This window comes from Phasianus colchicus, chromosome 6 (assembly GCF_987193195.1).
Source record: "Phasianus colchicus chromosome 6, bPhaCol1.hap1.1, whole genome shotgun sequence".
Classification (NCBI taxonomy): Eukaryota; Metazoa; Chordata; class Aves; order Galliformes; family Phasianidae; genus Phasianus; species Phasianus colchicus.
The window spans coordinates 30,822,853-30,848,122 of NC_143441.1; the positions used below are offsets into that span (position 1 = coordinate 30,822,853).

General features: G+C 43.8%; 1 protein-coding gene across 3 annotated transcripts in view; it reads left to right on the top strand.

Moving 5' to 3' along the window:
* Positions 1-913: 913 nt before the first annotated feature.
* Positions 914-25,270, top strand: part of CDK6 (cyclin dependent kinase 6) — a 134,654-nt gene continuing 110,297 nt past the window's right edge. The window contains exons 1-2 of one of the 3 annotated variants that reach the window (XM_031614384.2): positions 914-1,091; positions 2,633-3,105. In XM_031614384.2, the coding sequence (XP_031470244.1) occupies positions 2,873-3,105 (233 nt within the window). In that variant the 5' untranslated portion in view covers positions 914-1,091; positions 2,633-2,872. Of the gene's footprint in view, positions 1,092-1,137; positions 1,205-1,600; positions 2,528-2,632; positions 3,106-25,270 lie in introns of those variants that run through there. The other 2 variants (XM_090142809.1, XM_090142810.1) reach the window with 2 other exon arrangements.

A 25,270-nucleotide genomic window follows, 5' to 3' on the forward strand; every position in this document is an offset into this window, starting at 1 on the left:
TACGATTTGCAGGTGCCAGTCCCATAAGGAACACATTCGGGTTGTGAGCTCTTTGCTGAGGGGGTACTTCAGCAAAATGGAGTTTCTTGATGGTTCCCAAAAGCATCATGCATGGGTGCCTAGTGAATAGAAAGGCAGGGGAGGAAGGGAGGGGGGGAGGGAAGAGAAAAAAAGAAAAAAGAAAAAAGAAAAAAAAAAGAGGGGGGAGAAGGAAAAAGGGGGAGAGGGGAAGAAAAGGGGGGAGGGAGGGAAAATTAAAAAGTAATTTTCTGTGGGGGGGGGGGAACAACCAAGGTTATTTCCCAGGAAGGAAAAAGCCCAGCGCCCGGCACGGTGATTTCCAGCGCCCCGCATGCCGCGCTGCTCGGGGCGGCCGCACCGCACCGCACCGCACAGCGCCGGGACCCCCCGGGGCGTTCGGGCCGCGCCGCGCCGCGCCGCTCGCCGCGACCCTTGCGGTATGCGGGCGGCTTGGCAGGGGCAGATGAAGGATTTCATTGAGTGTGAAGACAGAGAGCAGAGACAGAAAGCAGAAGGAGGCGGCTGCAGCCTTTGTAGTCGGGGAGGAATGCGGAAATGTTGAAGCACTATGTCAAACTTTTTTGAAACGGGGTCAAGTCACATTCAGCCAGCGTGGGAAAGCAAGGGGAAAAAAAAAAAAAAAAAAAAAAAGTTGAGGAGAGGGGAGGAAAAAAAAAAAAAAGCAGCAGCGAGCGCGCTGCCGCCGCCGCCGGGCTGAGCGGGGCCGGCGGAGCGGAGCGGGGCGGGCGAGCAGCGGGGCCGCTCCGGGGCGGGCTGCGGCCGCGGGGCTGCGGGCGCCTCGCAGCAGCGGCGGCGGCGGCGGCGCTCCCCGGGGGCCGCGATTTTCCTTTTCCCCGGGCGGCCGGGGGGGGGGGGGGGTGGGAGGCGCGGGCCGGGGCCGAGCGGGAGCTGCCTCACGCGCCGAGGGGCAGCGGCGGGATGCGGGCCGGGGGCGGCCGGGCGGCGGAGCAGCTACCTGTGTGGCCCGGGCGGCCGGGACCTGCCGGAGACATCGCCATGTGAAGGGGCAGACCCCGGCCGGCTCTCCACCCCGCCTCGCTCAATGGGAGGTTTGTTTTAGGGAGGACTCACCCCCTCCCTCCCAACCCCCCCCCACCCCCCCCAAGGGCTGAGGGTTATTTGGGGAGCCGCCGGCGGAGCGGGCGGCCGCGGCGCGCACCAGGTAACGCCGGGAACCCATGTGCGGCGCGCGGCCGCGGCCCCGAGCCCACGCGCGGCCGGACCGGGGGCAGCGCGGCGTGCGGGGGGCGGCGGGAGGGCCCTCCGAGGCCCCGAGCGGACGGCGGATCTCCGCGTGTCCCCGCCGCGTGCGGGGCGGCGCGGTGCCGAGCGGGGGGCCCGGCTCCCCGCCGTCCCGGGGGAAGGCGGCCGGCGGCGGCGGCGGCGCGGCCGCGCGGGGCCAGGCCCGCCGCCCGCCGGAACGCCGCCACGCACACGCGCGACCGCGCCGCCCGCCGCCGGGGGGCGCCCTTCCGCCGGGCGGGGCGCGGGGCTGCGTGCGGGGCGCGGGCAGGTGTCCCCACGGCGGGGGGCGGCGGGGACGCGGCGCGGGGGCGGCGGGGCGCGGGGCCGCCTCGGGGCGCTTCTCTCGCCGAGCTGGGAGGCGTGAGCGGCGGCCGTAGGTGCCGTCAGGGGATCCCCGCTGAGCTACCGGGCGCCTTCGTGCCGGCGCGGCGCTTAGGGGGCTGCAGCCCCCGAGGTCGCCGCGTCGGTCCGTTGATAATGAATGGGCGAGGAGGAAAGGAGAGGGCTGGCGTGCTGCTGCTGTGAGCGGCGTTTGCTCGTGGCCGCGGCGTGGCTGTGGGGGTGAAGCCGGGCGCGGAGGGAAGTGCCTCGGCACCCGGCCCCACGCAGTGCATGGCAGACGCCGCTCCGGAGCACGGCGTTCACCCAGCGTCCGTCCTCCTGCAGTCAGCTGGGCGCCACGCTGTGTCTTGCAGCCGCAGCTCTGCAGCCAGGGCCCATGCTCGATCGTAAGGCTGCTAAGGGGCATGCGTCTTTGCTCTAGCAAACGGTGCTCAGAAACATCCTATTATCTTACTGTATATATGTGTGTATATATATATGTACGGTTCTCCACGAGGCAGGAGCGTGCATTCTTGTGTTCTTGCAACGCACAGCACAGGGTAGAGTAGCTCCAAGCTGGAGCCTCTCAGTGCTACCATTTGCACATGAGTACTGGCTGTACAGCATGGGATGTGTTTCAGGGACTCCACCATGTGATGCCCAAGGAACCTCATAACCGAGGAACCTGCCATACTCTCCTGTCCCACAAGCATAGAGATTCTGCTAATGGAGGACACCACCTACATCCCTCAGAGTCACGCTCTGCCCATTGCTCAGGAAAACCCCATTGCTTGGGGGAAGCCCATACATGCGGTCGCTCTGGCTGTACTGCAGCCTGGGCACACTACAGATTCTGTCAGCAGTGCTTCCTGGCAGCCTCTGGTTCACATCTTCCTTTGCACGTGCAGCTATCTGCTGTGTTAGCATCATTTTCTCAGTGTTAAGCCATGCAGAGTAACGAAGTGAACTAGAGCACGATGGCACCGTGTTCTAACTGCTCTCTCTTGCTTGGTCTCTCTTCCAGATCTAGCTGCCTTCACACAGACCATGCTCCCAAAGGCTGTATGATCATTTCTGGTGACCGCCAGCGGAGGCTCACTGGGGCCCGTGCAGCAGAGCAGGAGGCCGAGGGGTTCCTGCTGCCCCCCGGGCAGAGATACCGGCGTGCGGCCGACCCGCAGTGAGGTGTCAGCTTCAGAGGCGATCTGAGACGAGAGCCGCCGTGAGGTGCTCCGGACCCGGGAGGAAGCGGAGCGGCGGCAGCATGGACAAGGACGGCACCAACCTGGCCGACCAGCAGTATGAGTGCGTGGCTGAGATCGGCGAGGGAGCCTACGGGAAGGTGTTCAAGGCCCGCGACCTGAAGAATGGTGGCCGCTTCGTGGCGCTGAAGCGGGTGCGGGTGCAGACCAGCGAGGAGGGCATGCCGCTCTCCACCATCCGGGAGGTGGCCGTCCTGAGGCACCTGGAGACCTTCGAGCACCCCAACGTGGTCAGGTGAGGAAGCGGGGCCTGCGCTGTGGTGTGTGCACCGGGCGAGCGGTTTGGGCGCGTGGAGGGCCGGGCCGCCGATGGGCTTTGTGGATAGAGAGAGAGCTCCTCTGTGCACATGGAGTGTGGTTTGAGGTTTCGACAGGCCGTGGGGCTGTGCCAGAGCTCACCTCATCCCCGTGCTGCCTCCCACACACACAAACACCCATCTCCAGAGGCATAGGCGTGTGACACAGTGCTTGGGTGGATGGCAAGGAGCCCCATACGCACCATTCCCTCAGGCGTGAGAGGGAATGAAAACCCAACAACTCCCTTTGTCCCAGGTATTAGCTCTGACAGCTGCTGATGATTCTCAGCAGCTCTATTCATTACCCAAAGGTAATGGTTGTAGCGTTAGTGGGATATGCATTCCACTTCTTCAGATGTTTTTATGAACGTTTGCAGATTATTATGTTAAAGAGGAGGAGAAGCCTACGACTGATCTTTACAGGCCTTGTGACTGACCGCTGCTTGTTGGTAAATTCCCCCGGAGGTGCTGGTGGTGCTACCAAGAGTGCAGCAGAATGAGTTCAGGCCTTGCTTTCAGCATGGTGGCGATGGCACCAGGTTTCCTGGCTGTTGTGTTGGTAGCGTAAGCTCTGAGTGAATGAGCTTTGTTCTTGGGCAGGTTCCCCATGCTGAAACTGCCTCATGAACATCTTTATTTGAATGTCACGGACTTTAAAAAGTGTACTTTGCTTTGAGATACATGGTTGTATCATCTTGCTGATGACACTGCATCAATAGAAATATTTATTTGTATTATTTTACTCACACATTACATAGTAAAAGGGAAATATTCCATGCTTCACTAGTGCCAAGCCTCTTTGAGTCCTGGAGAAATAGAGATGCTGTGGTGACAGAGGTGGCTGTCAGACTGGCTTGCAGCTGTGGTCACCATATTTGTCTTAGGGGCTGAGATGAGGGCTTTCATGGTAGTAAATGGAGCAGGACAGATAGGAAAGGGAATAATTAAAATACAAAAGTGAACAGCTAGAAATAACTTAGTTTTATTTCATCTCAAGGCAAAGGAATAGAACAGTCTCATTTCTGCGTAAACTGAATAGGCAAAGAATGTTCTATGAAGTACTAGTCATGGAGCGGGGAGTGGCTGGAAGTCATAGACCTCCTTGCTATATCTGAGCAATGGGATGCTGTCTGCAGCCCACACTTTATCAGTGCTGGTCAGAAAAATCCACTGTTTGCTCAATAACCATTATTCTGATGGGGACCTGGTAATGCCAGAGGCTTAGCTGCAAAAACTGCAGAACTGGAGGCATGTTAGTGTGGGCAACATTTCGTATTTGGTCAATGAATCAGGTGGACTGATGCATCCAATGACCTTTCTTGGCAATAGAGATAATTAAGAGTTCTTAAAATCTCTGAAATCCAGTCTGCTAATATCAGAGATTAGATGTGGATTTAGATGCGCAAGTTTAGATATTTATTTTGAAAATTGTAAGCTTTCTTTGGGAATGATTAAAAGAATGCTTATGAACTTTGTTTTATCACTGAGATCTTTCCATATGACGTAAAAGATTTTTTGAAGTGCTTTCTAATCCAGAGATCAGAACGTAAGAGCAATTTCAAACATTATCTCTTCTAAAACAAGACAAATACTTTTTAAAAGTAACCTCTGTTGTGCACACTTTTAATCAGTAGAGCACATGTAGCTATAAGTAGCACTTTGGAGTGGTTGAAATTGTATCCCTGTAATGAAAGGTTATTTGAAAATGTTTAAATCATGGCCAGATTAGTAAATAAAAATAATGGCAAACGCATTGTCTGCGTACTGGAGTAGGCGGTATGGCGTGTTCAGAGCACTGGGACAGCCACATTAATATTTGAAGCCAGATGTTTTGTAAAGGGAACATCTATTTTCTGAATGTTACAGGCAAGTAGCCTGAGAGAAATGAGTGAGCGATGCAGGATATCACATCAAATCTGTCAGCTCTGAGTAAAGGCGTGCGGTCCATGAGTTGTTTGGTACAGACAGTCATTCTGTGAGTCAAAATTTAGACAAACTACCAAGAGTTGAGCTGTATTTGACCTGTGCTGCTGAGCAAGTGTGGTGATGGTGCTCTGTATCAGCTGGCGGCAGCAGCAGAAGCCACGAGCTGTGTCACGCTGTGCTGAACTCAAAGGATAGGCTGGGGCCAGCCCAGCAAGCACTGTAAGGAACTCAGCCCAAGGCTGTCCTGTCTGTGTGAAGAGATGTTGAATGTGAAGAGCAGTTTGGGAAGGAGAATCCCTGGTACTTGCTTAGTAGAGAAGCAGCTGCATGGTTTTGCTGGTGAGTCTTGATGGAGGGCCAGCAGAGCTCCTGCGGCCCAGCATTGGCCTGCTGGGCATAGATTCTCTTCTTCAACATCCTGAGGAATGCTTGGTGCCAAAACTGGTTCCTAATGCTAATGCTTCTGATAATGGAGAACATTCTCCATAAAGCAGAAATGACTAAATAGCATAGAATAATTTTAAACAAAACATTTGTCATATTTTTCCATACTACTTCTTGCTAATTATGTGAGGGTTTGTTTCGTGTCCCTTCTACCCAAATGTCTCATTTCCATCTTTGCACCATGCTGTGATGTGCTTCTCACAGCACCGCTGCTTTCACTGCAGCCGGTAAAAAATTAGGTAAGAGCTAGTGGCTGGATAAGGCAAGAAGAGGTGCAGGGTGAGAAGCGAAGTCTGATCTTCAGCAGAAAAGTGGTGGTAGTGGAAGTCTCTGAACTGTTAGCTATAAAGGGCTTAAGGCCTAGTGGACTGACCAAAACTTTTGTAAGACTAACAAAAATAGAATATTGAAAGACGTGGGAAAAAATGCAGTAAAAAGGGTGATTGCTTTGCCCTTAAAATATTGTCCTGATCACATTTGGCCTTGTAAAAAGCCCCCCATCAGGACACCTTACACTATTCCACTTGCCTTCATGGAGGGTAAATAGCCAGCAAAAAATAGCCAGTTTTCAAGAGTAAATGGTAATGTGAATTGTTCTAAAGTGAGGAATGTTGTAGGCTATGGAATGTTCTTAGTAACAGGAGGATGATTGAAGTGCTCACCTTTCAGATAAAAAGTAATGCTTTATTCAAGCTTTCCTTTGTGCAATAGTTAAATCTGGCTAAAATTGGTCCTGTACTTATGTAGCTCGGTGCTGTTCTCTTTGGGAAGAAATGAAATATATGTAGACAAAGGACAGGCCTTGCCAGGAATAAATGACATATTAGATTCAGGAAATTCCTGTGTGTAAAACTGGGAGTATTCCCTGCTGTAATATATCTGTAAATTTTTTCCTGTGATTATATTGCTAAATTCAGCAATATATCGTGTTCATTTTATATCTCTCCTGCTGATAAGCAGATGAATAATTTTCCCCTAATGTTAATTATCCATCAGACTGTGAATTTGCACCCTAGGAAGATGATATAGAAGACAGAATACTCTAATTCTTGCAGTGCTTGATTTCTAACGTATATATGTAGGTAAATACATTCAACAGTTTGAATAGTGTTAAACCATAAGCAAATACAGCAAACCTGCAAAGCTGTATTTCTTTGCTTCCTGGCTCTTCTTTCTTTTTCTTTTTTTTTTTTTTTTTTTGCAGGGGAGGGAGGATAAATCTGATTTGCTATTTTTAGGAAGTCTGTTACTTTAAAACAATCGAAATTATACTGAATGTAATCTATTATAATCTAATCTGGTCTGTTATGTTAAAGATAAGTGTCAGAAATCAAGCCGTTCAGGTTCATAACTACCATCTAATAAAGAACTTAAAATCTTATTTTTCTCCTTCCTGTTAAGAAAGGGTAATAGGTGGCCCAGGTAATTGACTTCTGTTCTACAGTGTGATCTGCCCAGCTGGAAGCATAACTCCATTCCTCAGACTTTTTGGTATGTGGATAAATGTGTGGGAAACCCAATAATTACAAGTAAGGGAGCAATTATCCTGTATTCAAAGTTCAACATTACTTTACATACAGTGAAATTAAAATGACACTGTAGACATTGTGGTAACACAACACCATCATGATGGTTTTTCCTTACATTTGCAGTCCAGTGCTATTATCTTTTGGGTTACAATTGAGAGCACTGCGGAGCCTATCAGCTGCATCCCCTGAAGGACACCTGGCTTGCCCCATCCCTTTGTGCCCAGGCACAAAGACCTGCACCTGACTGCTCAAAGCTCCCAGAAGTACACTCCAATGGCTTGGTCCTTAAAATGGTGTTATGCTAAGACAGGAAGTATCCTTTTCATGACAGCATCTTAAAATTCCTCATCTAACTCAGTACAGAGATCAGTCAGAATCTGAAATAAGTCACTAATATAAAGTAAAGCTTTTGGAAGGTAGTTTGAACTTGCATTTTTTTTGCTTGTTCAGTTTGTCAAACTGAAGGCCTATTGTAACTTACAGTGGGAGAGGAGTTTCAAAATGCAGTAGCTAATTTTGTTTCTCTTTTCAGTTTGTGGCAATACTGATGTTGGCTGCTGTCTTTTTAACTGTGCTGTTAAGAAGTTTAAAGGGTGATGTTCTCAAAATCAGTGAGATGTTCCATCCTGTTAAGTGAAACATTTCTATTTTAGGGGGTATTTCTCTCCAGTGAATTCTGCTTCCTTCCTTACTTCCTTTTTCTGCCAAGCTAATGTTAAACTTTTAGGGTATGACATCATCCCTACAGATCAGTGGCGTGCAATACAATTTATTTGCGTGTAGCACCACTCATACACAACTGACAGACTCCAGGAGTGGGTACTTTCCCGTTGCTAGGTATGGGGATTATCTTGTGTGCTGAAAGAGTGAAATGAGATGTAGAGATGGGGTGAAGCAAAAGAAACTGAACTGGAAACTTCAAAATTGCCAAGTTTAAAGGAATTAATGTGGCAGATTAGTCTCAACAGAGGTGGATGAGTAATGGGAAGGAAAAATTGAATGAGCCTCAGAGTCAGCTTTAGGCTAACACAAACAAGATGGTCTTCAAGGCAAAATGAGAAAATGGGAAGTACCTTGGTGAGAGGGAGGCGCTTCCAGGCTGGGAAGCCCTCAGAGATGGCCCCTTTGCTGTCCTGCCACAACTGGGAGCCACCACGAAGGCACTGGAAAAAGGACTGTGACCTGGACCAAAGGGCTTTGGTCTGCAGGAGAGCGAGGGGAGCGGTGTGGCTGGTTCTGAGAGGGGCTGGGCTGTAGGTTGGGTCTGGAGAAGTTTCTTAAATTGGCCGTTGTGAAATGGCTGGATGTGAACTCTGACCTCTCATCATCTGCTTGCAACACTACTGCAGTACACAGAATAAGGAAAAATCAGTTATATTCTTTCTGTCCATATGTATTGTTAGTAATGGATGTGATGATTTAGTTTGAATGCATGGTCTGCCAGGTACAGGGCAAGATAAGAGTATGTCAGGAAGGAAGGATTGAATATGGAAGAGCCTTTTGAACCGGTTTCTGGAGTGAATACAAGCTTTCTCCTAAAAGTATTTTGTCTTACTCTGAATCTAAGCTTTTTATAAAAAATTTGTTTCCAGTCTTCGTGTGAGTAAACATTAGTCATTTTAGATCATGTACAGAGCTCCCTTCCTTCTCTAAATCTGCAGTCGGTTGTGTTCTTGCTGTTCTTGGAGGGATCTGCTTTTGCTAGGTGCTGCCCAGGATGAGAAGCAGCTCGTATGGGCACAGCCCAGCCTGCCGCTGCCCCGCAGCAGGCATCCTTCCCTTGGGTGCTGCAGTGGGATATGGGGTTCAGCATCAGCCACAGCAGGCAACTGGGCTGGTTAGTTGGATCAGGTTTGCTTCATGGTACCTCTGAGCACAGAGCAGAGGGTGCCAGCAGCGCGCACAGGAGAGCAGCTGTGACTTAGCAAGGTACAGAGGGAGTCACTCAGGTACCTTCAGCAATTGTTTGAAGTTTAGCAGATATGGACATATGTTATCAAACAGAAAATATGCATTGGATATTCAGAAGCTTTCCTAAATAGATTTCAGAGACAAGGCAGTGACTGGGACAGTATACGTAAGAACATGAATCATGGGTTTTACTCCATGTGTGTAATCTGCTTGTTCTCCATTTTTGCAGAATGAGTGGATTCTTAATGAACTAACATGTGATTATAAGATAACTGTGCCCTTATAAATTTGTAACTAAGTTGCTTTTTTTTTTTTAATTTTGAGATCTTAATTTCTCCTTCTGAATCAGTTCTTCATGTATTTTTCATACATTCTAAAAAATATCTTAAATTGCAAGTGCATGATTATTAAACAGCTACACCTTTAAACTGTACAAACTGCTTCGGAATTTTCCAAGGGGTACAACATAATGTGCTTTGACATTTTTATTTGGGAAACCTCCGTTTGGGAGGGGTTTGATGAGAAGATCATCAAAGAGTGGAAATGTGACGGTTGACTTCTGTAACTTTCTAAATACCTATTGCATACCAACCATTGTATTAATGTTCCTATTTATTGATTTACCCATATGCTTGGAAAATTTACTCCATCCTTGGGAGGTGTTGGCAAGAAAATATTCCTCTAATCCTTTTAGAACCAGGTGGTTGTGCTTTCTAGAGGCAGATCGGAGAAGATGCTATATAATAATAAGAAACTTATTACATGAGGCTCTGGATGCATTTCTAAAGTTGTAGAAGAAGATGAATCTTTACGCTGTGAAGCATCTCATGTAATTCTAGGACCCGATGGTGATTTCAGATACCTAAATAAAGGGTGTGCTGGAATGTGCCAACATGCTGATAGTGGTAGAGTTGCCTTGGGGTAGATTTCCCATGACACACCTAGAAAACAATTTACCAACTTAGCAAAATGTTGCATACTGTCTTGAAAGCATTTATTTGTAGGACCACTGATGCCACTCTGGCTTCTCATTAACAGGTAATTGACCTTCTCTTAGCAAGGCAAAATAAAAATAACTCAGATATGAATTCATCTTTGCAGGAATTTCCCATGTTCACTGTCAGAAAACTCAATTCTAACGCAGATGAATCATACAGAGTTTAAGTGAAACCTGTCAAGTTTGGGCTTTTGCAACATTAGTCAGCGCTAAATGTTGCATGTTGTGATAGAGACAGAGAAAGGAAGTGAGAAATAGGATGGAAAAGTCTATGTGCTGTTTTTTCTCTCCCGTGAAATTTTGGCTACGCATTTAATATCTGTTAGAGGTGGGCACGATGAGAAATAACCCAGGGTGTCTGTTGCTGTTCAACAATTCTTGAGCATTCCCTTCTCCCTGAAATCAATTAATTATAAACTGGGAATTTCAGTACTTTGTTCACTGTTTCTCAAGGGAGCATATTTCTAGGAGCTTTCTGTGAATGTAATTCTGAGCTGCACTGATGCTTTTGTTTCTCTTCATCTGTGGAGCCAGCGCTCTACTGTAAGGACAGAATTCTATCATTATTTTTTTTCACATTTGATGTGGTATTTTGCATACAGCTGCAGAGTAGACAGTTACCTTTGAAAGGAACATTTGGCTGGTTTAATTTGATTAGAGCAAACCACCTCAATCATTTCTGAACTAAGACCGTTTTCATTTTAACTTGGCAGTAGGAGCTGGGAATGTACTGGCAGCACTCGGATTTTTGGGGGAGCACCAGCTTGGATGCACAGCCAATGCTGAAATGAAACAACTCCAGAGGGCTCTGCCCACGCTGCCCCTTCCCCTGAAGCGGGGTGGCTGTGCAACCAGTGAATATTGCACTGAACATACACCTATTATGGCAAGGAGTGGTGAATGTTTCTAAATGGGAAATATTTAGCTGGCTAAATGCATAATCACACGTTTATTGAAAACAAATATAGAATGAATTCTTTTTTATTTACAGAAAACTTCAAATGCTGTGAGAGCAGTATTTTGAGTAAATTTATGATAAAATGAACATGCAAATAGAAATATGGTGAATTTCTGATAGCTTAGTTGTATTTATTCTGGTACATATTCGTAAGGTTTCCCCAGTCTGTCCTTCTGGGTTTGATTTTCTACTCTTCTTCTTGTTACAAAAATACACTGAGATTTTTTTTTTATTTTTATTTTTTTTGTGTGTGTTGCACATTAGAGATTAAATGAGATTCTTCAGGTTTACAATATTAGCTATTATATGTGATTTTTGCTTTCCAGTTGCCCTCATTGGTGATCAGATCCTTTTCCTAGAAAAACCCTTGTGGCTGTGTAGAATCTCAGTGTGGTTCATAATAAATGATAGCCCTTCAATAAATTATTGCTGGGTGGATGGCATTCTCCAGAAAACAGGATTATAATCTTCAAGTGCTCTGATTTTGCAGTAGTGGATCATCATATATAGAACATCTTAATAATAGAATCACTAGAAACTTACAGTTCAAGGAAGATCTTCAGGTTATTGGAATCACAGAATTGTAGAATTACAGAATGGTTAGAGTTGAAAGAGACCTCTGAGGGCCGTCTAGTCCATTTCCCCTGCAATGAACAGGGACACCGCAGCTAGATCAGGTTGCCCAGGGCCTGATCCCATCCTCTCCTTGAAAGTCTCCAGGGATGGGGCATCAACCACAACACCAGGCAACCTGTTCCAGTGCCTCGCCACCCTTGATCTAAGATTTTTTTCCTTATATCCAACCTAAATCTACCCTCTTTGAGCTTGAAGCCATTTCCCCTTGTTCTGCCACAACAGACCCAGCTAAACAGTCTGTCCTCTTCTTTCCTGTAGCTCCCCTTTAGATACTGAAAGGCTGCTATGAGATTACCTCATGGCCTTTTCTTCTCCAGGCTAAAGAGCACCAGCTCTCAGCCTGTCCTGAGAGATTTCTGTGTTATGCTCAGAAGAGCAAAGTATACAGTGAACTGTTGGTCTGTATGAGCAGCCTAATGTTCAGCAATGATGGGGCAATTGCATCCACATCTTCCAGCTGATCAGAAATGCAGTTACAAATCTAAGGCTTGACATTCTGCTGGTGAAGCTGAAGTTCATACAGCTGCATTGATTTATACCAGCTCTGGTTGTTGAAATCATAAATTCCTCATATTAAGATGAACAAAAACATATTAGGACAAAGAGTTTGCAGAGGTGTCCCACCATGCATGCACACTGAGATGTTATCACTCAGATTTTACATGTCACAGCTAGGCAGTTTACCAAAATGCTTTGAGATGTAAAACCAGTTGTTGCATTAGGAGGCTTTTCACTCATATGGACTCAGAGTTTCTCTTGGTCTGTGTCACTCCTCCCAATTACGTTCCCTTGTAGCACTGCAGATGATTCCTCTGTACCCTTGTATGTACCCTCTGAAATATTTGATTCCTGTCTCAAACAATTAATACAACATTGTGCTCAGCCTGGAACTCCAGGTTACATCACAAATACAATCATTTAGGTGCTATGTACATCTCCTTGCTTCAAGAGGGAACACTTCCAATATTTACAGTTTTGCATCTGCTGTACATTTGAGTGAACATTTGTGTCTCACTTGTTATTCATCAGCACAGCACTGGAACAATTAATTTGGATTTCCAGGTTTCTTCCAGACAGTAGAAGTTAAAGACCTGCATTATTTTTCTCAGCTAGGAAATAGGTTATGAGTTGAATCTCATTTTGCTCATTTTATCTACCATCACACTTTGTTTGCGTTTGTCATCTTTATGACACAGAGGTTGAATAGCATCTGCAATTTTAATTAGTGTGTTGTTTATCCTTAGATAACCTTCTAGATCACTAATGGAGATAGGCCTACCCACCAGTCTTTGCGGTTTCCTCTTAGACATCTCTAATCAGTTTGTTGCCTTACTGTTGTCTCCGCTTTATATAAACTGCTGAGCAACAACTTTTGATCGAAGCAATAACAGTCATAGCAAGATGGGTTTGAATCGGTGCCTGTGGTCTGAAAATCGATATTAAAGGTCTCATTGGTGTGACGTTCTTGGAAGGGCCTGGGCAAGGCAGTGCTTCGTGAGAACTGAGCACCTGTATTTCTTCATTGTGCTGAATCCCTTTCATCACACTGCATTTATCTTTGTAACTTCATCTGAAACAGGGAGAGGTTTAGCTGGCACTGCTTGCCTTTGTGCTGTCTATTGTTCATTTTGTTTCTCTTCAGAAATCAATTTTTTTTTTTTTTTTTACATCAGATTAAAACATCTATAACATATCACAGTTAAACGGAAGCAAAGCTTTATGTAATAGTGAAAAGACACAAACTCCAAGAATTTGGAATTTAACTGTGGGAGAGCTGATAAAGCTCAGCAGAACAGCAGCAGGAATAGTTGAGAGTTGCACAGAAGAGTTAGGTAACCCATCTGACTAAAAATTAAAGATGAAGTCTAGACAGGTGAATGTCTCTTTAAAAGTCATTGTAATTATACTAGAATGTCCCAACCCAATAGGAGGATATTGTGATGCCTATTAAGAAAATGTACTTCAAACTTAGTTCTCAATAACTTGAAGATGAGCGCAGGTGAGGCCGTACTACAGAAACAAATCTTAAGTCCTGCAGAGTAAAAGTAAATGTTCTGCCATTCTCTAGTACTACTTGTCATAGTAAAGTGGGCAAACAGGTTTAAAGTCAAATTTTGCAGACACCTGCAGTGAAGCAGCTGTTCCTGGACGAGAGCACTCTCTGCATTGTTGGAACTTCTGATAGGTGGTTAAAGAATTTGTTAAGTTGAGACAGAAAGTCAATGGGGCCATAATAATTAAATGTGGTATTTTGGAGAAAGAGATGTTTCCCAGACTTCTGTAGTACCAATAAACTTCAGAAAAGAGAGAGTAAGTAACAGGAATTAAGCAAAAATAGAACCATTGTGGAAAAAAAAAAAAGCATAGAAATGGTTGGATTTTACATGGCAAGTACTTAAACAGAGATCTGTAGCAGCACATACTGTCAGTTAGGACATCTACTTGCCCCAGTTATACTCTGTTCAGCCACTGAAAATTTTAGCTATGGCTTTGGACCTGTAGTCTCTCCTGGGTTCTGATTAGATCCTTTAAGTATGCATAAACCTCTTTGGTTCCCCCAGATTTCCAGAGTGCTGGATGATATCAAAGGCAGGAACTAAGCTTTCTCAATTCCTTTCGTGGCTCTGCTCCAGTATATCATGATGGAAGCACAGAAGGTATACAGAGCCACATGTAAAAACTAAACCAACCAAACAACAACAACAGCGACAACAGGAATGCAAGATAAGAATTCTGAGCAGACATCTAGCTCTTATCATTCGAATGTGCATGGTAGTCCAACCTAATCATGTGGATTCTCTCCATAGTGAGTGAGAATGTGTTTTCTGGCAGTAATTCATCTCACTCAGTATCCACACTTGTCCTGGAGCAGCATGAATTGCCCCCTGGGAACAACCATCCCTCCCCATTCACTACAGGGAGAGTTGAGGTGACTCCATCAGAGCGGACACCCAGCAGGAGCCTGCAGACCCTCTGTGAGATACAGGCCAGCTTTATAAGTCTAAAGGAGGAAAGCAGAAGGCACTAGTACAGAAACTGAACGGCAAATCGGAGAAGTTACAAAAACAAATAGGAATACATTTAAGGAGTAAGGGAACAAAAATCTAGCACTGCAATCAGGCCATTTGGACTGTCAGAAATTAGGAGAGAGTTAAGAACTCAATGTTACAGGTGCCTTTTTTTTTTTTTTTTCCCAAAGCCCTGTGTTTGTATTGTTGATAAGGGTTTGTGCAGGATACTTTTTTATCAATAAGCAAAAGCGATGTACTTCCAGTAGTAGAGGTTGGCTTTCTGTGAAATGTCCTGATTTCAGACAGCTTCCTTCTAGTTTGAACTTGGCATCAGAGAGCTAACGGGGACAGGTTGTAGCTGGAATGGGTTGTCACTGCCTGCTCACCTTGCACACAGCTTGAAGCTCCAGCAGAAGCCATTTTGATCAAATGCTGTCAATTAATCTTTTACAGGAGGAAGCACAGCTGTAGAGGTGTGTTGGAGTAACTCAGCCTACGAAGGGCTTATGGCATCTTTCTAAGACTTCTTAGATGTTTTTCTTTCTTATTTCTTTTCATTTCCCTTCTCTCTGCCGTAGTGGTCTGGTACAGGATTTGCCACAAAGCAGGCTAATTATCTCATTGCTGATAACGTTTTGATGTTACACTTTTTTTTTCCTTCATAACTGTCTCAAATTCCTTTTGAGAAAGTTGCATGATTGTACAATTGCAAATAGCTGAAGAATTCTGGTATCTAACCCATGTTGCAGGTGACCTACCAAGTTCTGGATTCTTAGATAGCAGTGATATTGTACTTTTATTTCTTGAAATAATTCTTTTGGAATTTTAAGTTTGTTTTTTTATTTGTTTTTCCATAAGCTCAAAGCATGCCAGCCTACACTGCTAAGTAATACTCTGCAAAATTAAAATCAACCTACTTTGTTAACAGATGGTTATGCTACATTTTTTAGTGGGTGAAAATGCTTTATATCAAGTGTTTGTCAGAGCTAGTTCTTCTAGATTGAATCACAGGGCTTGAAAACAGCTTTTTTATTATTGAACTGCTAAGATAATGTAGTTGTCTTATAAGCAAAGTGTTCTGTTAACCTGTTTGGATATGTGTAATTATGTATGTGTGTATATGTGCAAAAGAAAAAGAAAGAACATTGCAAAATTTTACTGCATTTGTGCCAGGAAACTCAGAGTTATTAGTTTGTTACATGAATGAGGATTTTTAGACATGTAGAACTGCAGTTAGTTTTAAATCTGAGCCTTAAAAGTGGCTGAATAGTTTTCTTTTTCATAGTTAAAAGAGAAAAATGGAAAGGGGATGAGGGCAAGCCAGACAAAGAATTATCACAAGATCTAATTGTTTTTAAAAAGTTGCATGACATTGAATATTGAAACTTGGAACTAAAGTGCAGTCTCACTTCTAAGCATAATAAAATAGTAGATTTTATGAAATGTATTCTGGAAAGTGAAAATAAAAAATTATAAAGCCTGATGTGAGTGGCAAAGAGCCCAGGCAGTATCCAAAGAGTAAACATGTAATGGCTTAACCTAACTGGGGCACAGCCCACTCCAGCAAGCAGCCGAGCAGGGGATGGCAATATTGAAAAGCAGCAGAGCTCATTTTTGAAACAGATGGCTTTTTTCTTATGCACACCACAAATATATTTTGAAGGTTTTAGGGAATATTTTGGTGGTGGGATTATGTGTATCAATATTGACCCTCTTGTTATTTTTTAGAATCTTGTAAATTTACGGCCACTTTGATCGCTCATCTTTCAAGAATGAAAATACTGTCTTTAAATTGCTTTATTTACTCTGTTCCAGAACTCATTCATCTCAGAAAGTGTCCTTTATACAGAACTATTGCAATGTTATCTTTTCAGCCACGGAGGCTCTCCTTAAAAAGACTGTTGAGCTTTTGAAATAGGTTGATTACAATTTGCTGAATGGACACAATTATTGTGGCTTTTCTAATACTTTGATCACTGTCATTCTCACAAGCCTAAAAAAGTGCTCTTGTGACAGGCTTTGGAAAATCTAAATCTGTGTCACCCCTCTGGGTGAGGGAGAGCATGGAGAATGCACTGCGCCTACATCAGTAGCCATATGCTATACAGAGGCATTCATGGAAAAGAAGGCTGCTGTGTCTTCTTGGATTTAGCAACAAAAACTCTTTCCTGTGTGTATTTCTTCCAAATGGTCTTAAGAAGCAGCTTTTTCTCGGTGAAATATTTTCATAATTCAGAAAAAGATTTTTATTCCAGGACACGTAAATGCCAGCTGTGATGTTTCAAGCCCAAGAAGTGCCTGCATGAGCAGTAGGTACACCAGAAATTTTGAATTTTCTTTCCAAAAAGTCATATCAATTCTGTGATAACTCAGAAAGCGGCTGAATGGACCTTTATAAAAATACGAACTAAGTCACTTCTAAGTGGAGACAGCTGGGGTCTATTTAATATCCTGTGTAAAATGGTCGGGGTCAACTTCCTGGAATAACTGAGGAGTTTTATTTCACAAATATCCCTGTGCTGCAGAGACCTGAGGTGATGGTGGGGCTCTTGAACTAATATGTGCCACAAGGAAAGGGATCTGCAGCCATAACTCTGCTTTGGGAGTGGGGTGGTGGGAAGCGCCCAGGGGCCTGGGATGTGTGTGCATCCTTGTAAGTATTTGATGTGGGCACTTATTAATGTGTGTGACAAGTCTCATGTTTTTTTTCCAACCCTATATTCATATGGTTTAGAGATTGGAGAGCTAGTGGAAAAGCATTGAGAAGTGGCACTCTGGACAGTAAGTCCATTTATAAATGCGATGGCCCAACATACCTAGCTTCCTTTGTAATTTGGGACATCGGAGCCTGTATTTGTTCATTTGTCTTGATGCTTGCACAGTGTCTTCTTTCTCCTTACAGCAAATGCAGACATATCCTTGTTGTCTAACATTGTGCATTTCCTTGATGTATTTATTCCCTGTATCTATTCAATTTATCTGTTCTGGATTCCTTCAGTTTAGAATCTTATCTTGTAACTCCTGCTATTCAGTTGTATATGGGTGAAAAGATGTTAGTCTTTATAGACCACTACCACTAGCTGAATGTTCACCCCCACACGCAGAAGTTGCATGATATGGCAATTAATATAAGCTGTAGTCCAGTGGAAGTTTAATTATAAACTTTGGTGCACTAAGCATGAAAACTCATGAAAAAAAACTATACATAAAAATTGATGTCTTCTATGACTAACTACAGTTCACAGCATGAAAATTTGGCCTTTCCTTGACTGCTTATTGAAATAAAAGATATATTGTAGGTTTAGATAAGAGCGAAGAGGGAGACAGGAGAAGACTATTAAATAGAGATAAAGGATGAAGTCCTGAAATGATAATTATCTGATAGATAGAGATGGGAATTGAAGTATGTATGTCTTGTCCTTGGAATGGGCAAGCTGAGCAACACCAGAAAAGGTTATTGTAGACTGTGCTGGGGACTCTGTGTGGCATATAAGGGTACTGGTTTGGTCACCTGTGGCAAGGCTCCACACCGTCAGCTGTGTTTCAAGTTTCTGTGCTGGTTCTGGGAACTGAGCTAAATTGGATGGTGGGGTTTGGGGATGGATTTGGAAAATAACAAGGAGCAGGAAGTTCCTCCCTCAGCCATCCTTGTCTCGATATCTGCTTACTGTCTCTTGACTTATTCTTGGAGTAAAAATAATTACACGAATAAAAGAATTCTTAGAGGGGCTGGAAAGGCTCAGAATAATTTTTGTCCACCCCAGTATTTTTCTGAAGTGGAAAAGGGCAAATCGTGTAGGGACTGCAGTAGAGAGCCAAATGGATAAATGAAGGCTGGGCAGCTGTGACACTGGCTTGTTTTATAAAGACCGTAAGTAATCTGCGTCCACTAGTTTCAAGTCCACGCAGCGTTGACGAGCAGATGTGAGGCAGCCCTGCCTCCTTCCTGCAGATGCCTACTTGCCGTGCCTGTGCGCCAGGCCAGCTGGGAGCTGCGGGGCCATGTTAGCGCTGCCGAGCCCCGGCCATTACGCTCAGCCCAGCTGACACGGGCTGGGGCCGGTGCCGAGCAGCTCGTTTGCTCGCAGAAGTTGAGTGGACGTACCTTGTTTTCATCTGCCTAAATGTAGAAATGTTTTAGCGCTCTGGGAACCAGACCTTGTTTTGCAAGATTTATTATAGCTTGCTCATTCCTTTCAGAAATGTGAAAGTCACGTTGTTGCAAAACATCTAAAATACAATTTTGTCGTGTATTTACATCTGATGTACGCCGTCATTTACAGAACACAGACTTTATTTCAAAACTCTCCATGCATTTAACTGTAAACTTTAATCTCATGCTGCTATAAGACACCCCAAAAGAAATAGCTGCTTTTGCCCCAAAGTAATAAAACAGTCAAATAAAATTTATTGCCAGCTCAAAATGCTACTAACACCTCATTTTTATTGCCAAACTCTGCAAATAATCTTTAATTTGTTTTCTTTTACATATGTGTGCAAGAGCTTAAAGGAAATACTTTAAAAGCTGCACGGTCTGTAGAATACTTTGCTCAGCGTGCATTAATCCTTAAATGACTGGCTCATAGGATCACGTAAACTGGATGCAAAAGGAGGAAACATGTTTATTAGACAACTACCTGGCGAAGTGAAGGGTGAAAGCGCCCGGGAATCTTACAGCAATAGACATTGTAGTTTTCTTTGCACGAGCTATGAATTCATTTTAAAATAAGACAGCTTGTTAGAGGGAAAGGCATGACAACCAAGAAGCCTGTATGGCCACGTGTGAATGCCTGTTGTGAGCAGAGCGGGATGCAAACCTCTCTGAGGAGCAAAGTATCCATGAAGCCCAATTTTTAAAAAGCTAGTAAGCTGCAGTGTCTTAAATGCTGATGAAATGTGTAAGGAATTTGCATGCTAATGGAAACGAGGATCCCTTTTTATGTAGCCAGTGTTTAAGAGCAATTGCCTCCTGGCTAAATTTATTAAGCCAGAAAAATCTTGTAAAATTTCTATTGAGGATTTATTGGTCCCATTTGTTTCTTTTCTGTACAACATGAATATTAAACTCAACCCTGTGAGTTTTTTCACAGGTGAAACTCTCTTTCAAATTAAAGGAAATTCTGAACTCATGCCAAACAAGTTAAATACATCTACTAACTTCATGAGGCTTAGGTAAAGGCTCTTGCATGCTGAGCTTTTTAAGACTGATCCTGGCTTGAGTAGGTTAAAGATGTTGAAAAATAGCACTGCAAACATCTATTTTACTTTCTATTAAGTTCCTCTTGAGAATAAATATTTGTAAATATCTGTATCATCAATTAAACGTAACCTGGAATCCCACCAACAAAAGTCACTTGATTATAGTCTTCCTGTGAAAGAGTGATGCTTCCTAAATTCAGTTGAATTCAGGTGTCTGGTCTGAATTAGTCACGTAGGTGTCCTCTGTGGCACAGGGAGAGACCTTGTCCCCTTCTCTCCCAAGTTGTTCCACCAACCCACTTACTTCACTGGAATATACAGAGATCAATGTGTTCTATTCAGGCTGGCCACCAGATCCCTGAAGAATCCCATTACATGTGCTGTACGTCTTCCAGGTGAGCTGAGGAGAAAGCTCCATGGGCTCAGCTGGGCTTCTTATGGAGATGGATGACACTTGAGCCTCCTGGAGCCATAGCCATAGCCAATAGCTAGTACAGCTACCTTTAGTTGAGTTAGGTGTCTGCATGCCTTGTAGCTGAATGCCTCCCAAAATATTAGACAAAATCCTGTTCATTTTTCTTACCTATGTGAGCAAATGCCACTGTCTTTTGACTTTTGGAAATAGCTGAATAATGCTACTTCCTTTCAGGCAAGCGGTGAGGTGGTTCCTGGCATGTTAGTGGTGACAGGAAATGAGGCAGTGCCAATGGAGGTCACTTGTGTCCACTGTGCTCCTTCTCAGGTCTTGCTGAAATAAGTGGAGGAATTCCCTTTCTCTTTTGCTAATGCTAGTGCATTGAGCATTGCAGTATACAGGCTTCTTGGGAACAGCTCTGGTGTCAAAACATAATCAAAGTCACTACTCCAAACAAGTATAGCCAAAATGCAGCACAAACTGTCTCTCTATTTTAGTGTCTTTTAACCTAATGCAGGACAAACGTGTTTTGAAACTGGCACACCTTTCGAATATTCACCTCAACTATAGCCATATGTGGCAACTGTGTGTGCCACCTTACCCACCATGCTCGTGTTGCAAATGAGTGGATATATGTGATCTGTTTTCTGGAAATTTTGAGCAATGCAGCACAATTAGTTCTAGGGAATCTATAAGCAGATTCTTTCAACAGATTTAGACGTCTTAAATTTTGTTTTTATGCAGTTTAAGTAACTGGTGGTAAATTGGTGGTTTCCATTTGTCAGATAACAAGTGGTTTTGTTATCCATTTGTGTTTTCTAGTCCCCCAGGTAAAGTCTGAGAAAGTGGTGGTTCACAGTTGTGTCCATTTCAAAAGTTAAGGAAAAACAAATATTGTGAAGAAATGTATGCAGTAAATCATGGAAGTCATTTTCAAAGTATAGCAATATGCAGAAATTGCCTTAAGTAATAAAGCTGGTAAAGATGTTAGGAAGGAGACATTGGTACTGATAAGGACATTGGGGTAAAAGAGGGTGGCTTACATGCAAGACCGCAGTCTGCGGAATTCCCAGTGTGTGAATAGGAAAAGCAATACAGGAGCCACAAATAGCAACCATCACAGTAGGTGTGTGTTAAATGGCATACAGGGATTTATATTGCTCCTGTTCAGGGAATGATTGGCTGTGTGTAAAGAAGAGAAAGATGACATTTCTTGGCTTTTTGTCTTTTGTTCCATGTGCACGGACAACTAACTCTTTTTTTTTTCCCCTTCTCTGTTTTTAGTTCTGAAAAATTCCAGGCGTATACAGGAGACTGAGCTTTAGACAATGTGTGCTTCCTTTTCACAGAGTCAGAATTGTAGGGGTTGGAAGGGACCTCTAGAGGTCATTGAGTCCAACCCCGTAATAACCCGTACAACAGGTACCATGTACCAGGTACTAATGTGTACCATAGGCTGATTGCATGCTGGATGTTAAGCACTGCCTAAGTTCTTCAATAGTTCAGTGCAGGTGGATCTTACAGGACACAGATATATGATAAGTACTCTTCCTTTTCCTCTGCATATTATTGCCCTGGCTCCAAAATGGTGTTTTTGTTCCTACCAATCTAAAAGTATTTCAGAAAACTCTGCTTCAGACTTGCTGACCATGGTGTCATACCAGTGAACAGACAGGCTCTGTAAAAAATTAGCACTTGGTTTCCCAGAGAGGTGCTTGCTTCATTCTCCTAAAAAAGATTTTTCTTTGGTATAATATTATCTTGAGATCCAAGAACATTGTATTTAAGAAAGGATACATAATAGTGAATCCCAGATATAAATAGTGGGCAAGGCAGTAACCATTTCCGTTTTACTCCTGTATTTACTAATTACTTTTTTTTAAATACGTGGATATGCAGCATGTTACATTGATGACATTACACTACACTACCTTAATAATTCCTTGAATACATTAGAATGATATGATTCAAAGGATTAAAAAGAACGAATTCGGTTTTTCTGTCAGGAGCTGTCATTACTAATCTTTGTCTATTTACTTTGCTTGTATCAATTTTGTGAACTTTAGCCAATTTACTCTTTTTTCTTTTTTTCTCCTTCTGTTTAACTACTCTTGTTTTCACAGTGAATTTCACAGTACTGTTGAAACATGAGGCTTTTTGCTTTCTAAAAGTCAGCTTTTGATCCTGCCTTGAAAAATAGAGACCATTCAGTCCCAACTCTTCCTGCAAAGCACTGTAGAAATGTATTTTCTTACAAGGCTTAAGTATTAAAAAAGCACTCTTCTTCTGTCATCCTGCACAGTACCTGCTTCTTGTCATGAAAAGCAAGAGCTTGGAATCAAATTTGCACTACATTTACTTACCACTTTTAAAAATATTGAATAAAATGCATCAGGAACTGCTGTGACATTACGAGATAGTACAGAAAATCTAGGACATCTAATTTCATGATTTGACTCCTTTTTGTATCAAGTGGAGGGTTATTGTTTCCTGTGCTATTTCAGATATGTTGGCATCACCATTGAGTTAACTGTCTCAAGTGTAGACAGATTAGATTATTAAACTACTGAAGAATAAGTGATAACTTATACAGCTATATGGAAGATGAGTCACTGATTTTATTAAACTCTAGGAAAGAGATTATCAACTTAGATTTTGATTTTAGGTTTGGCTTAGCTCAACTTCTGAAAGGAGGAATTTGTAACAAGCAATTCACTTGTCATCTACCCATGAACAGAGACTGCATTTTGCTTATCCCATCTTGCATAAGGTATAGCTGGGAGCCTAGGGTAACTGCTGTGCTCCTTGCATTTGAATTAAACAAATTCAGTATTCAGGCATCAGTTTTATTTATGTGTTGAGCAATTTAGAGAATGCAAAAAGGAATGCAGATCTCCTGGGGAAGGTGCTCTGTGGAAAATCTGAAACAATTAAGAGGGGATGCACATGCACTACCCATGAATCCAAGGATCTTTAATTTGAGTTCTGAACTGGAAGCTTACGGGAGCTTCCAGGGAGCACTCCTTGTCACAGTGCCAAGTGTACATTTGTGTGCTCCAGGGTCACAGGAGAGCACCACGAATAGGTCATACGGCAGCTGCTGATTGTGCAGAATCTGCCAGTGACTGTCTTGCAGCAAGCTGGGTTCTTCTGACATGAGCTGTCTGCCTCTGGCAGAGAGATCTAACAGCAGTGCGCAGGGCAGGCACCAGTACCAGCAGGCTGCTGTTTGCCCTAGGTAATCATCCAGCTTGGATTTAAAATCCAATGAAACGAAGCTGTTAGCGTGTGGAGCAAGTACTCTGAAAAACTGGTGAACCGTAGGGTGAGTCCTGAAAGCTGAAATGCTGCAGTTGTTACTGACCTGCATCAGTAGCAATCAGATTCATTTCTGTTCCTTGCCTATTAATGATTACCCTTCGCAAAGACGGTGAACAAGAAATGGCAGTGTTAGGACTGAAAAAGACAGCATTATGCTATAAACAAAGAGAGGTGCAGAGAACATCTTGTCAGACATATTTTTTCTTGAAGTAAATCTCTCAGCAACTGAATCCATTAGTGACTTGGGTGGCGCGGTGAGTAAATGCGCTTGGCTTTTCCATCTTTTGGGCACAAACCTTGGCTTCTGTTGAATACGAAAATGAGTTTTGGTGGTTTCATGGGAGCAGACATTTGTCTGTATCACGGAACTGTTCCGGCTGGCACCAATGCATGCTGCAGCTTGAGGAGGCCCAGCACGGAGCGCAGGGTGCACCAGGCCCTGAATGCCTGCCCAGGCAGCCCACCAGGCTTCAGCCAGTGCTATTTACTTTGCCTTCAAGAGCATCTATTCCTCTCTGTCACTTTTGCTGTCTCTCCTCCTCACACACACTTAAAGAACAAAAACATCTTTTAGAGAGCTATGCATTTTAAATAATTTTTCCAAGTCAGAAAGGGAGAGACTGGAAAAAATTACAGCGCAAAGCTCAGCTTGCAGATGAACGATTGCCTTGTCATCCTAATATCCCCCTTCCTTCCCTTAAAGCTTGCTGCCGAGTGGGCTCTAAACAGGAATGCTGGCTGGGCTCAGTTGGGGTGGATCGCAAGGCGAGGGCGTTGGGCTGCATCACGCTGCTCCTTCTGTGTGGCAGTTCTGCGCTGTTCCCAGCAGATAGTGAATGGGTGACATCTATCTGCATGGCATCTGCCTGTCTGAGATAGATAAACTCATTTATTTTATCTGATGTTATGTTCTGTCCTTTTCTGTAATGTGCTTGAAAGAGGACAAGAAGAGACCCTATTACTAGTTTTTGGGAGAACAACAGGGCTGGGAAAATGTCCCACAAACACCAAAATTCCACTAGAAATGCAGAGAATAAGAATTTGAGACTAAAAGTTGCCATCGGTGGTGCTGAGATAACCAGGGATATTTTAATGAATTGAGTTTGACTTGGGACATCTGCCTGCTGCTGACAGGAGCTCCGGGTGGACTACAGTGCTGTGCTGCAGGCAGTGCTGTGCTGTCACACTGCCTGTTTCAGCACCAAGGGGGTCAGTCAAGGGTAGTCCAAGTGCCCCTTCATCATTGTGCAGTTGCCATAGAGGTGTGTTCTACATAGCAATGTACACAGTGCAGGTGCAGCTGGCATGACAAGTGCATTGAGAGGCTTCTTAAGACTCACACACTTTTGAAACAGGAACTTAGTCTTGCATTAATAAGTGTTATACAAATGTTATCACACACACACAAAAAAAAAACCCAAACAAAAAAACAACAACAAAAAAAAACCCAACAACAAAGAAAAGCACTTAAAAGATGTGATGTGATACTTTGAACTTAGAGGTTCATTCATCTGCATGTCCTCTTTTGTGCAGAATCTGCCAGTGACTGTCTTGCAGCAAGCTGGGTTCTTCTGACATGAGCTAAAACTCCTCAGAGCTAAAGCTCCTCAGAGCAAAAAGAACCTATAACTGATGTCTAAATGCCAACTCACAAAAGCATGGTGGAGCAGGTAACTGCTGATGAGGATGAGACAAAGCAGCATGTCCTGAACAAAGGGAAAGAGCTCTGTCATAGGTTTTTGAGTGTGAAGCTGTAT